The sequence below is a fragment of the Bipolaris maydis genome (genome assembly GCF_028858645.1).
Source record: "Bipolaris maydis strain C4 unplaced genomic scaffold PSV08scaffold_14, whole genome shotgun sequence".
Lineage (NCBI taxonomy): Eukaryota > Fungi > Ascomycota > Dothideomycetes > Pleosporales > Pleosporaceae > Bipolaris > Bipolaris maydis.
In genome coordinates, this window is record NW_027093870.1 from 253,658 (window position 1) to 269,070 (window position 15,413).

The 15,413-nt window shown below is 52.1% G+C and overlaps 3 protein-coding genes across 3 annotated transcripts; 2 read left to right on the forward strand and 1 right to left on the reverse strand.

The window, feature by feature from the left end:
- Positions 1–1,853: 1,853 nt before the first annotated feature.
- Positions 1,854–3,801, forward strand: PSV08DRAFT_229462 (uncharacterized protein). The gene has a single exon (XM_014225027.2). It carries the CDS (start codon positions 1,907–1,909, stop codon positions 3,608–3,610), a length of 1,704 nt encoding a protein of 567 aa, XP_014080502.1. The 5' UTR covers positions 1,854–1,906; the 3' UTR covers positions 3,611–3,801.
- Positions 3,802–6,090: 2,289 nt separating this feature from the next.
- On the reverse strand, positions 6,091–9,391 carry PSV08DRAFT_208735 (CAS/CSE protein; the record flags this gene model as incomplete). The annotated part of the gene is made up of 3 exons (XM_014225028.1): positions 6,091–6,715; positions 6,767–9,134; positions 9,334–9,391. 3 exons carry the CDS (start codon positions 9,389–9,391, stop codon positions 6,274–6,276), a joined length of 2,868 nt encoding a protein of 955 aa, XP_014080503.1. The 3' UTR covers positions 6,091–6,273.
- Positions 9,392–9,985: 594 nt separating this feature from the next.
- Positions 9,986–15,302, forward strand: PSV08DRAFT_208740 (uncharacterized protein; the record flags this gene model as incomplete). Its single annotated transcript, XM_014225029.1, has 2 exons — positions 9,986–13,774; positions 13,829–15,302. The coding sequence occupies 2 exons, from the start codon at positions 9,986–9,988 to the stop codon at positions 14,930–14,932; spliced, it is 4,893 nt and encodes a 1,630-aa protein (XP_014080504.1). The 3' UTR covers positions 14,933–15,302.
- Positions 15,303–15,413: the final 111 nt, after the last annotated feature.

Below are 15,413 nucleotides of genomic sequence, written 5' to 3' on the forward strand. Positions count from 1 at the left end.
GGATGCGGTGAAGCAGAGGGGGAGCACTGTCGAGCAGGAGTGTTCCATGTTGCTTCTTCATCCTCCGGTAGCCGTCCTCAACACATGTACGTGCTATCCGCATGCACGTAGATATATGGGGCCAAGTGTGCGAAGAGGTGTTGTGTATACCAGGACGTGGCATGGTGTTGCAAGAGTGGATCCCCACGGCGGGCCAGTATCAGTGTCGGCTGGCAGCGTGGGGAATGGATCACCATGGCAGCTTATCTGGGGCTGGGTACGCAGGCTCACCGTGCAGGTATTTTGTTTTTGCTTTCTTTCTCGAATCCGCCAAGAGTGGGATTTGGGGCTTCGAGGGATGGGCAGGATGGGCGCTTGCAAGGCCCCCCTGAGATGGGCCCGTCTCGGCTTGTACCGACTAAGCAGTCCCGGTGGCAATTGACGTGGTAGCGCCAGAGAATTGGAGTCGTCTAGAGCTGCGGCGACATGGCCGGAGGGGCGGTGTCGGCGCCGCTGTCTTTGCCGATCGAACAATGGGTAGGGTGGAGATGGATATGGACGCGGTGCCGGCGCATGTGCACGAGCATGCAGGCCAGGTGCAGCACGACTGGAGCAGCGGCGGGGATGATGTGCTGCCCAGCGATACCGCATGAGGCTCAGCTGCAGGGCGCACAGCGCAGATCCTTTTGGTGGCCGTTTTGGCATTTTGGCCATGGCATTGCAGCACACGCTGCCCACAAGTCGGTGAACGAGTCGCGCTGCCATTTGCCTGCCCTATCTCTCAACGCAATCCCTAGCTGCGTCGGATACTCTCTGGTGCTTCCGCTTTGAGACGCGCTCCCGTCCCGGCTGCAGCCCATGGCCAAGGCCATGCTGCCATGCTGATGCTGCTACGCTGAGCCCGGGGCGGCCAGAGCTGTCGTTGTCGCATTGTCGTCGCCGCCCATGCCATTGTGCCGCGCCGCATGGCCATGATGCCAAGCGCGGCCTGGCCATGCGCTCAACAAGAGCAACAACACCATGGCTGCTGCAGCCACGCGCATGAGTGCAGTGCTGTACTATTGGCATTCTCGTGTAACCAGCTGTGTGTGGGTGTGGGTGTGGGTGTGGACGCGACGAACCTTACTACACTCCCCCACGCCATGCCACGCCACGCCACGCCCCACGCCAATAAACTCCGCCTTCTAGCTGTATCCCTATCGCCTCTACTCAACTAAACACTCGACATACACACTAGAAAGCGGCAAGCCACAGCGTCCTGTCAGTCGCATCACATCACTCAACCCACGGCGGGCGTGATTGCACATCCCATTCTGCATCGCACAAAATCGCCAGCAAGCATCAGCACTACCCTAGCTCACCGGCCCAATTGTGGCTCCCTTTTCCTCCATTTGCACACTCTTCACACCGCGGAGGCGGCAGCTGGAAAAGTCTGAAACTTTTATCCAGTCTAAAAATCGGGGCTCCGTTCCAAGAGACGCGTCAAAGGCCACAAGAAAAAAAGCCTAATCGTCCGGTACCAGCCCGCCAAACTGTTCCTGCGCACTGGTCACCCACCCCTGGCACGTAACCCATCCCAGCTCGCCACCGCCCACCGACACAACACAATCCAAGCCGCAGCACCCGTCCCCCCGTCTCCCCCCCCTTCTTTGGCGACTGCCCACGTTTCCCGAAGCACAGGCTATCAGCCTTCGTTTCCCGACTCAGAATCCACCATGTCTAGACCCTCTGAAAAAATAGGGGCCCCTACATACGCTATGGCGACTTTTTTTTTTCCTGGCACCATGCTTACGAGACATGTACACTCGAGCCCACAAAAAAGGACAGAGCATTCTCTTTATAAGCCATTGACCCCCAGGCTTTGTTCGTTGCCCATCCGTATCTTTTCTTCGTACCTTTTACCTCCGTTACTCTTCCACACATAAATATGCCTCCTCAAGTCCCAAGGAACCTCCTGCGAGCAGCCCGCGCTCGGGCTGTCTTCCAGTCCACCAGGCCCTGCCACCGTGCCTCTCCCATCAGATTCCAGTCCACCGAGGCTGTTCGGCAAACCCCCTCAGAGGGCAAGCCCATCTACAATGCCCCACCCCGGGAGTTTACTCACCGCAAAGAGGAGAAGATTCCCTCGTCTGCTTCGACACAAGCTCGTCGCGCGGTAGCATCCCCCCTTAAGCTCAACACCCAGAACCTTGCACAGCTCCAGAATGTTTCCATTCCCACCTACAACCGACAAGGTGTCAAGCAGGGAATCGTCCACGTTGGTGTTGGCGGTTTCCACCGAGCCCATCTTGCTGCTTACGTCGACACGCTCCTCGAGCAATTCAACGTACAGGACTGGTCCATCTGCGGTGTTGACCTTCAGCCATTCGCTGCTCCCATGCGCGATGCCCTGAAGCCCCAGGACAACCTTTACACCATCATCGAGCGCGCCGCCGAGGGCAGCAGCGCCCGTGTTTGCGGTGCCATTACCGACTACATGTTTGCCCCCGATAACGCCGAGGCCGTTGTCGCCAAGATGGCTCACCCCGACACTCACATTGTTTCCATGACCGTCACCGAGAGCGGCTACTACATGAACGAGAACACCCACGAGCTCCAGACCGACCACCCCGACGTTGCCGCTGACTTGGCCGGTGGACAGCCACCCCGCACCGTCTTTGGCTACCTCTATGCCGCCATGGCTCGCCGCCATGCCGCCGGCCTTCGACCTTTCACCGTTCTTTCTTGCGATAACATGCAGAAGAACGGTGACATCAGCCGTGACATGCTTGTCTCCTTTGCCCGTCACTTCAACCCAGAGGTTGCCGAGTGGATTGCCAGCAACGGCGCGTTCCCCAACTCCATGGTCGACCGTATCACCCCCCGCACCAATGAGGAGGACAAGGTCAGCCTTGCCCAGCAATTCGGTGTTGAGGATGCCTGGCCAGTTGTCACTGAGCCCTTCCACCAGTGGGTCCTCGAGGACAAGTTTGTTGACGGCCGCCCTCCCTTTGAGAAGGCCGGTGTCCAGATTGTTCCCGACGTCCACAAGGTCGAGGAGTACGAGATGATTAAGCTCCGTCTGCTTAACGGATCCCACTCTGCCATGGGCTATGCCGGTCAGCTCGCTGGCTTCAACTACATCCACGAGGTCATTGGCCACCCCGTGTACCGTCAGTTCATTATCAACATGATGCAGCAGGAGGTCAAGCCTCTTCTTCCCCAGATCCCCGGTGTCAGCGTCGACGACTACTGCAACACCCTCCTCGGCCGTTTCTCCAACCCTACTCTCAAGGACGAGCTTCCCCGTATCTGCCTTGGTGGTAGTGGCAAGATCCCCCAGTTCATCATGCCCAGCATTGCTGAGCAGATCGTCGCCGGTGGTCCCCTGCGCCGTCTCACCCTTGTAGCCGCCGCCTGGTTCCGCTACAACAACGGTGTTGACGATGCCGGCAAGGCCTTCAAGGTCGACGACCCCATGGTCGAGGAGCTCCAGGCCCACGCTGCACAGGGCCCCATGGCTCAGCTCAACATCAAGAGCTTGTTCGGTGACGATCTCCGCAACGACAAGCGCTTCGTTGCCGAGCTCCAGACTGCTCTCGAGGGTCTCGAGAAGCACGGCGCCATGGCCATGATTGAGAAGTATGCTTAAGTGCAAATGATTTTACAAGGAAAGAAAGAGATACCCATTATCGTCACGACACTTTTTTATTCTTTTTTACTTAGAATCTAAGGATCCCCAATGGGATTGGGAACGGGAAAGGGCGGTACTACTTGCAAGGAGTCCAAACACAACATGCGAAGAGCGGTGTGTTGTGTTTTCGTTATCAACATCACTTGGGGGGGGGGCGTTTGTTCGTTTTTCTTGTGGAAACCAAAAAAGAAAGTTAGAGCGTTTTTTTTGTCTGGCGTTGCATCTATTTTATCATCTAGCAAGCGATCTTGTTTTCCTCGAGCCTTTCTCCTTTAAAGCACATCCGACATAGAAGACTTTTAATTCAAAAAGATGCAACTTTTTACTTCGACTTGCAATGGACAAAGTGATGAAATTCCTTTTTGAAAGTTCTGGTAGGATATGAGAAATAGATTATGATATAACTAAGAATTGCCTATAAGATACCTGCCATGGAAATATTGTAGTTCAGGTCTTCGGCTAACGTAGGACAGTAAGCGAACATCCTTTTTCAGATAATCAACATGCGTACCACGGCCTTATCTTCTCGCCACAGAACTACGAATCCAAGCTTTGCCACAGCACATCGTTTCCGCATCCCATATCTCTTATCTAATTGCTTATTCGCTTCCACCGCCTTACTACTACAGCCAAAGTACACTGCTATCAACATAAATCTTTCCGTTGCTCAACCTTATCTAAATCTTGCAAAAAAAAGTCAGGATTGCATCTAGACAAACGTTTCAACACAAAAGAAAACGCATCTGAAATTTTTCATTATTCGCGAAACTTCCCCAAGACGGGCGTGCTAACATGCAAAGCTCTCCCTAATCACACACGTACGTAAGTTCCAAACAATTATGCCGTCATCTCCACTACCATCCTTTCTTCCCTGCTTTCTTTCTATACCCTCCCATCTTTCCTACTTCACAAATACACGCTGAATATTTCCTGGTTCCACTGTCAGCCCCATTCTCCCCCTTTCCCCACTCCCCAAAGCACCACTTACCAAACTATGATGTGCAAGGCGAAGAAATCTGGCTCCACCCATTCGTGGTACATGTGTACAGTATGCGATTATAGCACGTTGCCTGTCATCGATTCCAATCTCCACATATAGCCTGACGCTTGACAAGATCCGCAGCGACGTTGGAGGTTGGGGCTGCGAGAATGAATGCGGCGCTGAGGCCGAGGGAGAGGAATGTGAGGAATTGCATTGTTGGAATTGGAAACTGTGTCTTGAAACGAAGTAAGTCTGTATTTTCTTTTGGTGTTATGGGGAGTGTGTGGGTGATGATGATGAAGAAGAAGAAGATGCGGTTTGGATCTATATAGAGACAAGGAGGTAGCGGGTAGAACGGAACGGGTATATATACACGAGTAGTATCCACAAGAACGAGTAGGTACATGTACAAAAAAGCCGCCCTTCTCCCTCAGGACTCCTTTAACTGCCGTAACCAACAAAGCGCGTAGTGAATCCAAAGGTCCGAATGAAATCTTGGATGAGTTTGCTTGGTTCATTAAGAGGGAAAATGTGCAGAGGTGTCTCTTGTCACAGTAAATCAAACTCTGGATTCACTCACTTGTTCAATCTTGTCTGATAGATACATGTAGTATCCATTCAAACAGCTACTCTTACCTACAATCTGACAAACTACAAGCTTATCTTACTCTTCACCACTGCATCACCCTCGTATACTTGATAGGCAAAAAAAAAACATCCAGACTCGACGTAACTTACTACATGCACACCGAAGCAACTCCAAGGCACAAGCCCCTCAAAAGCGCTGATCTATACTTTAACTCTACCATTTCATTTTTCTTACTAAACCAACAAGCCCCAACCATGTATACCTTCTTCCTTCTATCCTCAAAAAAATACAAACACAAACAATCTCATAATCCGAATTAACATTTGCCTGCTCTACACTTGTGTTTACTTCTAGTATTCAACAACAACACACACACGCACACATAACAGCTGCCGTTATGACTTATTAACAACACTCTAAACTAGTACCTAGGGTCCATGTTGAAGCTGACGTGTGATTACGCCCCTTCCCCTCCCCCTAAAAAAAATAAATGAAATAAAAATAAAAAGCTCGGCTCGGTATCTTCCTGTAGCCGTAAGAACAAGTAAGTAGAGCACAACTAAAACCTTACTATGGAGGAAAGAGGGGGGGGGGGGGGGGGGGTGGCGCTATAAAACTAGTAGTTAGGCAAATTAAATATTGAAAATCGGCTGAATTCTATAGCCTTGTACATGCTAATGTCAGTAGCATGTAGTAATTAAGTAAGCAAGGAAAATAAAAAAAAGAGAGAGAAGAAGCAGCGTATTGGACAGCTATTTCTTAAGAAGAAAAACAAATATTCCCGAAGATAACAAGATGACTTCTTGGAAAACCATATCATCTCCACGCCAAGGCAGTTTCACGTATACTCCAACTAGGTCTGTCTGTGTGTATATTTGCTTGAATTTTGCCGACACAAAGAGCGTGGAGAAATTTAAAAATCCGAACCACTATAAATTCTTAAATAAAACTACCCTGGTATCATTAACCCATGTCTCCCTTTTTGTTTCGTCGATTACTTCATTTATTTCCAATATCTCCAAGTCTACTTTCGCTACTACTCAGCCACATCTAACTCAGATAGGCTGCCAATGCCTGCTTTGAAGTATCGTCTAGTCGCTCCTGTACAATCTTTACAATGCGACCACCGTGACGCGCGTCTGCGTCCTTGAGATACTGACTGACCCACTGCTTGACATCGGCAATCTCTGGAAATGGGTCACGAGGGGCCTTCTTGCACGTGTTGAGTTGTGTGAAGCCAACTCCAAAGCCAAGTTCATCGACGTCAGCGTCGGGGATTATATCATCCGCAGCTGTGGGAACGGGTGGGTTGACCAAGAGCTCAATCAACCGCTGGGTTGTAAGGGTCCAACCCTTGGGGTATCGATCGACAAACGCCTGCGAATCACCAAGAGTCTTGGTAAAAGATACCACGGCAGTTTTACGGTCAGTGGGCCGTGCAAGTTTCTGAGTGTCGGGCAGGATGACCGTCAAGTAGATAGGCTTAAAAACACTGTTGCAAGGTTAGCTACACTATCAATATCTTCACAAGTCCATGACTTACTCATGCTGAATCTGGTCAGTTACACTGATGAAAAAATCAGTGCCAAGTCCCTTGTCCAATCGGGCCGAGACAAAGTGGTAAAAGGCAATGAAGCGCTGCTGGAAATTCTCCGTCTTCATGTTGGACAACCTCGTCAGCATCAGCTGGAGAATAGTGACAAAGTATGGCTGGAGAGCATCAGCTGGGATGTTGGCGACAACCGACTCAATGAGCTCGAACGAATAAGTCTCGTGTGCCTTGCTGGTAACAAGTTTTTGGAAGATACCCAGAATGGGTTCCAGGTGCTTGTTGGCGACAATGTGTTGGGCATCACGAGCAACCATGGCGCTGAGGAGACGGGCCAAGGCAGGTACGTTACCACGCTGCTCCCAGACCGCACCCTGGATGATGATTGCAAACAGGCTTCTGTAGTATTCGCTGAGCTCACCAGAGGGGTTCGCTTCGAGCAATGCAGAGAATATTTGGAAGATGTAGGGAGAAAACTCCTCAACATTAGCCTGCAGACAAGCCGCAAACGGCTCATACAGCTTCTCCTCGAAGAACTGAGGGTGTTTGGGCGCACCGAATCGGACGAGCGCGCCTATGCCCTCAAACAAGTAGTACTGGAAGCGGGGATTGCTGGGGTTGTGCCTGATGACTTTGACAATATTGATGAAGTTCTGGAGAACTGTTTCGCAGATTGGCAAAACACCATCACGCACGAAAATGAGCACACGCATGACACACTTCATCAGGAACTCGTTTTCCTGAATCTTTTCAGGCGCAGAGTTCTTGGTGATGAGCTTGAATAAGTGCGCCAGGAGATCCTTGGATGACGCCACCACGTCAGCCTTGGGAATGATGGGCTGTCGGTTGGCGTCGGTCATGAACAGAGCGCGTTCTACAGCAATAGCCGCATATGTGTGGATGACATAGTTTTCGTCGCCTAGTTGGTTTACAAGCAGCGGGAAGGCAGCACGCCACAGATCGGGTGATAACTGACTGCGGAAGACGTAGAGGAACTTGATGGCGTCGACCTTGAGGATTGGTGAGGCACCTTGTGCTTGTAAATCAGCGGCAATATGCGCCTGGAAGAACTCGAGAATGTTGACATTTTCGTTGACGCTCATCACACCCTGACCAGCGGTCGCGGTACCCTTTGCAGCAATAGCAGTGAAGAGGTAGACTGCAGTGTCTTTGGACTTCCAGTTGTTGGCAGTGTCCTTGGCATAATCCTGGAGGTAGGCGTCGATATAGGTCTTGGAAGTGCTCGTGACAAGTCCCTCGAAGCGAGCCATGAGTTGGCGCAAGAAGTTGGTCGCAGCACGCCTGCGGGTATCGTTGTCTGAGCCCTCAAGATCTCTCCTGATAAATTCAATCGGCTCGTCCTCGAAAAGTTCGATATCAGACTCGCGCAATGTCAGATTGGGTAGAATGACCTTTTCAATGACCTGGACCAGGACATCCTGGTTGTTAAAGGCGCTGGCGTGTTGTGTCGAGGCGACTGCGGTAAGAAACTGCAGCGCCTTACTAACTAGGATGTCGTACTTTGTCTCTAGCCCGACAGACATCAAGAAGCTCCAGGTGCTCTCGATGAACTGGCCCAGATGCGGGCCGAAAACATCTTCGTACTTTTGGATGTAGAGCATGAGTGCTTCAAAAATGCCGGCGCGCACATACTCCTGCGGTCCCGACTCGGTGTCGTCGTCTGTGTGTAGGGAAGGGTTGTCGTAGGTGAGGTACTTGTGGAGAAGTCCTGAGATGACGGTGATGTGGTCTTCAAAGACGGGAGGCAGGTCTTGGCACGAAAGATCATAAAAAAGCTTGATCAAGAGATCGAGCGTGGTAAACGCGTTCTTCAGTGTCTCGGGGTTGCCCTGCGAGTTTGTGATGAGGGCATCGGTGTTTTCGAGCAGCTGGAGGAAGGGTTGGCCGAACTTGGATAGGACGTGGTTGATCTCAGTGAAGAGGTCATCAGAGCGGAAGAGCGGCCGCCATCGCTTGAAGATGGAATGTGCGACTTGGAGTACGCCGTTGTTGACGACGGTGTTGTCGGGGGTGAGGCGCGAAATTAGATCGTCGACCAAGGTGTCCCATCTCTGCCAGAAGTCGCTGTCTGCAATGGCACTGATGGCCTCACCTAGCTGGGCCTGCAGACTTGCTGGCACTGAGACCATGAGGCCTATCAGCTCTCTCTTGATTGCGACGACCTCATCCTCGGGCAGCTTGTAGTTGCCATCCTCGTCGACCCAATTCCGCTTTATGAAGTTCTTGAAGTAGAGCGCGGCGGCTAACCGTGTGGTCTGCGGGTTGGCGTCCGAGGCGACAATGTGGAGAAGGGTAAGGGAGAAGCCGGGCTTGGTCTGTTCCTGGGCAATGGCTGCTTCGGCTGCGAAAAGTGAGTATGGGGGGAGGCAATGGAGGGGTGCGGTGAGAAGAAGGGATGCGGCCACACACGGCGCAGTCGTACGGATACGCTTGTTCTGTATCTTCTACATAGTGCAGACAGCTGAGCCAAAGCGCATTGCTCTGGTCGTCTCCATGCTGCACTGTGGTAGGGGCTGAGATAAACAAAAGGCGGTACTCACCCTGCTTGTTCTGGCGGGGGTCCAGACTGGCCTGGAGAAGTTGTGAGAGAGTAGCCATGTCTGTGGCCATGTTGAAGGGAGCGGAACACGGGAGTAGCAAGACACAGGGGGGCAACGAACGGGCGAAGGCGAGGTAAAGGACGAGGATGAGAAAAAAACACCACGACAAGTGTTTGGCCGTTGGTTGCTGTTTGGGGCCGGCCGCCCACTTTACTGCGCTAGTGGGCGGGAGCTTTGGCGCGCGGAAGAGACAGGGATCAGGTACCCCAGACGATGATTTTCAGCCTGCCATGGTCTGCTCTGCCATGCCATGACTTCCTCTCTTCTCCGCTCCTCACGCCCCTACGACCCTCTCACACCACCGCCACCCCTTGGCTTCGCCCGCCCTCCACTCCCGCCTCTTCATTCACTGCCCCCCGCCTCCCCGCTGCCCTCGCTCGCCCGCAACAGCAGATGGGCACCGCCAGCCCCGCCGCCTCGCCTACCAGCCCGGATGATAGCCTCGATGAGTTTGCGCTACTGTCATAGCCCTCTCCTCTGCCTCTGTCCTTTGCTGCAATAGTCGCCTGCCGTCCCGCCAGCCCAGGGACCGCCTTCACCACCGCCCCTCTCCCCCGCGACGAGCCGAGCCCCTCTCGCGACACCGAGACGCATGTCTCCGCCGTTGGACCATGCCGCCCCAGACCGCCGCTCCTCCACCCAGGCCCTCTTTACGGCCTTCCGCTCCCTCACCGGCGGCCGCCTCAAGAGCCCTACCCCACCGCCCTCCGTCTCGTCGGCCACGAGCACACCTGCGCGCACTCCCTCACTCGGCACCGTCCGCTCCCACTCGCTCTCTAGCCCGCATCCAGCCGACAGTACCCTTCAGCGCATCAGCCAGGTCGCCAGCCAGCGCGCTGTCAGGCCTGTAACGGGCGGGCCGCCAGAACTCGACGACCTTGTTGGCCAGCTCGACCGGAGCCACCCGTTTGCGGAAAGGGCTGTGGTTGTGGAAAAGATATGCGCCATCCTCCATGAGTACCCCGTGCAGAATGTCCTGGCCCTGTGGTCCGTGGCTAGCGACCTGCTCCTTCCTGAGCAGCCAGATGAGGTCGCTGAAGTAGGCTACAAGTTTCTCAAGGCCTGCGCCTCACTCGCCAACCTGACCAGCATTGAGCGCACCGTCTTCTTCGACGCGGCCTGTTTGCGCAAGAATGATCGCTTTTTCGACAAAAGACTCGAGGTCGTCACCACCCTCACGCACGACGGTCGCGATGTTGAGTCGTGTGAAGCGGGCATAGTCTCTTTTGTCTTGACCTCGCTCGACACCTGTTTCCTAGCCAGCAAAGACGCCTTGAACGCCCAGAGGAGCAGGTCAAATGGAAAGAAGGCGGCTGCAAACCCGCCGCAAGAGGTCGCCAACATGTTCCGCGCATTCCAGTTTGCCATTGACATTTGCAAATTCAACGCCAAGGTCTTCACCGACGACGACCTGGATCTTTTGATCAGAAGGACTGTCGCTATTTGTAAAGCCACCTTTTACAGGCCTGATGTCGAGTGTGGAATCAAGCTCTTTGACACCATCATCACCTACGTCCATGTACCCACAAAGTCACTCCACCCTTGCTTACAGGTTCTGAGCGAAATTCACAAGAGGATTCCTGGGTTTCAGGACCAGGCGTGGAATACTTTGAGCAACCTTTTCAAGTCCCATGTTGGCCAGGCTGCGATATCCGTCTTGTTGCATATGCTCTTGGATGGCCCTACACAGGACAACTTACATGATGCTGACAAGAAAAGGCTCGATAGCATGTATACAGGAACTACCCTAGTTCTGCGTCTCCTTCTTTTGGAAAATGGCCGCAATGAATTGCCCAAGGTGCCCATGTCGTTACTTTTCCCTGCACTCAAAGCATCTATTCAAAGGCCCAATACCGACCAGGAACAAATCATCATCAGCTTGATAGACACCGTTCTCGACCAAGACGGTATGAGAGACTTACTCCTGGCCGAGAGCGACTTGGGAGATTTGCTCGAGGTAATCTGTGTATGTGCTGAGCGTGATGATGACCGCCTTCGCGCCAAAGATGCCAAGACATCAGATACCCTCAGTATTGAGAAGAAAGCCTCCTTTGACAGACAACTGTCTCTCCCCGATGACAACAGATCGAGCAATGGCCGTTCTATGGCCCGACACCGGTTTGCCTCGTACTCTCCGCCTATTGGCGGAATGGAGCACGACGACGATGTAGGACCACACGATCAACGTGCGGCATCACAGCACGAGTTTTCGCGACGAGATGCTGCAGATGGCATTTTCAAAGTATTGGCCAAGCTAGATCATCTTAGCGACGCATTTGATTTTGTCCAGCGCGAAGCTACCATGAATCTCTTTCTGCGTCTGGCACATCGCGTGAGCGACGCAACGGCAGAGCGAACCATTCGCTACTTTGCAGACGAACGCTATCTCAACCCCTCAAACGAAGATTGGTTGCATCTTTGCCAATGCCTTGTTACAGGCATCTTCAGCGACTCTACCCGACCGCGCTCACTTCGTACCTTGGTGATACAGGTGCTGCGGGAAACTTACAGCACCGTAGAGTTGCTGTGTGAGGGTGATGCTGTGTTTCAATGCCAAGACCTTTTGCTCAACCGACTTGAGCCTGAAGACGACATTGAGGTCTTGCAGGAACTCGTAGACTTTTCCCTGTACGTTGCTGATCAAGCACCCTTTGATCGTTTTTCCCATGTGGCCCGTCTCTTGAAGAAACGTCTGGATCGCCCGCAGCCTCCACTACCAGTCCCGTCCGCACCATGGCAATCTCATCCATTTTCTACAAAAGACGACGGATGTTCCCCATGCAATGTAATAACTACTGTCTATGTGCGGCTATTTACGCGTAGCGTTATCCATTCAGCACAGAAGACCCGCCTTCTGTACGAACTGTTACGGGAAATTGCTGGGAGTGACAAATACGCGCATGATGCGCGCCTGACAGCCCTTAAACTATTATTCCGTTTGCGTGCAGACGCTCGCTTTGCTCTCATAGTCAATTCTTCATCCGAAGGCCAGAGGATTGCTGCCGAGTTATGCCGCACAGAGGAAACAGCTGTTACTGAAAGGAGCGATGAAACTACGCCAGGGGACCACGCTCGACTGGAAGACCATTCTTCCTGGAGGGAGAATCGGAAGGCCTCTGGAACTAGTCCTCGTTCTTCCCTCAATCGCCACTCTGGGCGCCAGGTTGCTGCTGCAGGTCGCGTATCAAGGCCAATACCACCTCTATGGATGTATCCTGGCCCGAGGGGCCTGCCCGAAGAACCATCGCAAGAATCTAGTCGAGTTGTCTTCTCACACATCGATGCTTCAGAGTATCCTCTTAGCGACAATATCTTGGACATGGAAATCACATTGTGGCTCGAATTGATCATCTCCCTGCTCCAGAGACCGCCTGATTGGGAGATATACTCTTATGTGCTCACGCATCTTGGCCCCCAGCTCTCTAATCAAGCATTGGTCCGCAGTTGTGTTGTCCAACTTCGAATGCTACGAAATGTTCTTTGCGAACAAGTACGAAACGCAAGCTTCCATGAACCACCACCCCACACTCTTCTAAAAAAGGCTGATGTGGCGGTTTGCTTGTTCCACGCTTTGACTGTTCTCATCAGTTACCACGAGTATTTCGAAAAGAGCGAGGAGGATGATTTGGTCAAAGCGTTTCTCCAGGGCATCGTACAGTGGGACAGAACATCAAAATGGTGCATTCACGCGCTCTCTGTGTGTTGTTTTGAAATTCCACTCTCAGTCAGTAAATCTCTCGACAGCATCGTTCAGAAGATGTCGCAAATCATCACGAAGCCAGCTACAGCGATACACATTCTCGAGTTCCTGGTATCCATGGCTCGCCTCCCAGAGCTCTTCAAGAACTTTCGTGAAGACGAGTTCAAGCTCGTCTTTGGAGTGTGCTTCCGCTATCTGCAGCATATCCGCGATCAGCAAGGCCGTACGAGTGGAAACACAACTCAAAACGGCCATCGGACTTTGAGGCACAGTGGTACATCGAGGGACTTTGCAGCAACATCAGACGTTGGCGCGACAAAACCAAGAAGCGTTGAGGACGACCTTCCTCAATATCTGAATTCGCTTGCCTATCATGTGATTACATTCTGGTTCATGGCCTTGAAGATGGAAGATCGGCCAAAACAAATCCCGTGGATTACAAAGAACTTATACTTCACGGACAGCTCTGGCCGCCCGGTCATGGAAGAGCAAGGGCAGGTTATTGTAGATATCATGAACATGGTAGCGTACACGGACCGCGATGAGACGACACGCGAAGAATTCTCCGCCAAACCTGGGGATGGCGAGATTTGGAAAAAGACTTGGATTGTGGGCAACAGCATAGTGACAATAGAGACTGCTGCCAGGACCGGCACGTCTCTCGTAACAACGCGCCGACCAGTAAGTCATCCCTCTCGATTGAACACATCAGACTAGTCTACTGACTGTTCTTAGTGCGGAACGAGATACATCAAAGTCCGACCGCTGCTTACGTCACCCCCACGGCATCAAGTACCCATCACAATTGGTCTGGCTTCCGAAGCATTTTATTCTGACTCTTATGTTGGTATTCTACCAGAAGACATTTTCCAATCCTTCTACGCACCTCTTGACCTCAACAATCCGCCGATTCCTCTGCCCGACGATGAACCAACACGCCGTGCCATTGCTTCTTTTGACAGAATCGCAACGGTTGACAACTACAAAGTAGGAGTAATCTATATTGGCGAAGGGCAGACAAACGAGCGGGAAATTTTCATGAATGACATCGGATCACCAGCATATACATCATTCCTCAGTGACCTAGGCACCCTCTGTCGCCTGAAGGGTGCCAAGTTCAACACTGGAGGTCTCGATACACGCGAAGACATGGATGGCGAGTTCACGTACTGCTGGCGTGATCGCTGTATGGAACTCGTTTTCCACATCCCAACCATGATGCCTACGAACCGCGACGACGAAATGACTTATCCCAACAAGAAGCGCCATATCGGCAACGACTTTGTCAACATAATTTTCAATGACTCTGGCCTACCCTACAACTTTGATACCTTTCCCTCGCAGTTCAACTACGTACATATTGTCATTTCCCCAGAGTCGCGAGCCAGCTTTGTAGACCGCCGACTGGATGCAGATCCAGAGGGCAGAAACCGGTACTACAAAGTCCAAGCTATTTCAAAGCCTGGCTTCCCCGACATATCCCCTGCTGTTGAGACGAAAATCCTCTGTGGCAAATACCTTGCAGACTATTGCCGTCTGATTGCAATCAACGCAGTAGTCTTCTCTAGCGTATGGTTCATCCGTGAAGGAGGCGAATCAAGCTCGTCCTGGCGCAACAGATTGCGCGAGATCAAACGTCTCCGAGAACGATATGGTGCAAATAATGTTCCACCAAGCTATCCGCCACCAACATCGCCACCCGGAGGCCAAGGCCTCTCAAGCCCACCGTCCAGAGAACAGAATCTGGTTTCGCCGTTTCAGCGGCTTAGCATCGCCGCAACCCATGTTACTGATGGCACCAGCCGCAGCTCCGTTAGCAGCTCTTCACACGACGTCTGATTTCGTGCGCACCAAAAGTTGTTTGTTATTTGATGTTCAATCGACATTGAAAAAAGTATACCCATGGTTTTGATTAACACACACACACACACACACACACACACAAAAGTTTGTTTGATCTTTCTTTGCAAGCGGAGGATAGGGGATGGGGGGAACTTCCTGTTGATGCATTTGCATGGCGTTGGCGGAAGTTGCAACCGCTAGGTGAAAAAAAGTATTATTGCTATGCTAGGCTTGGAATCTACGAGAAAAAAAGAAGGCAATGTAGGAGGTGGGCGAAGCTTTTTCTTGTATCTTTATTCATATTGTACTTGGGGTGCATGTATCCCCTAGTGCACTTCTCGGCTCAATTACAAGTTACCATTATAGCATCCTACCTGTTTTTCCGTCGAATCTGAGGCCGATAGTCAGTGACCGGACTATCTCCCATCATATACCCATTGCTCAGCTTGTAGAACTGAGCAATCTGCTCGCGGTCGGT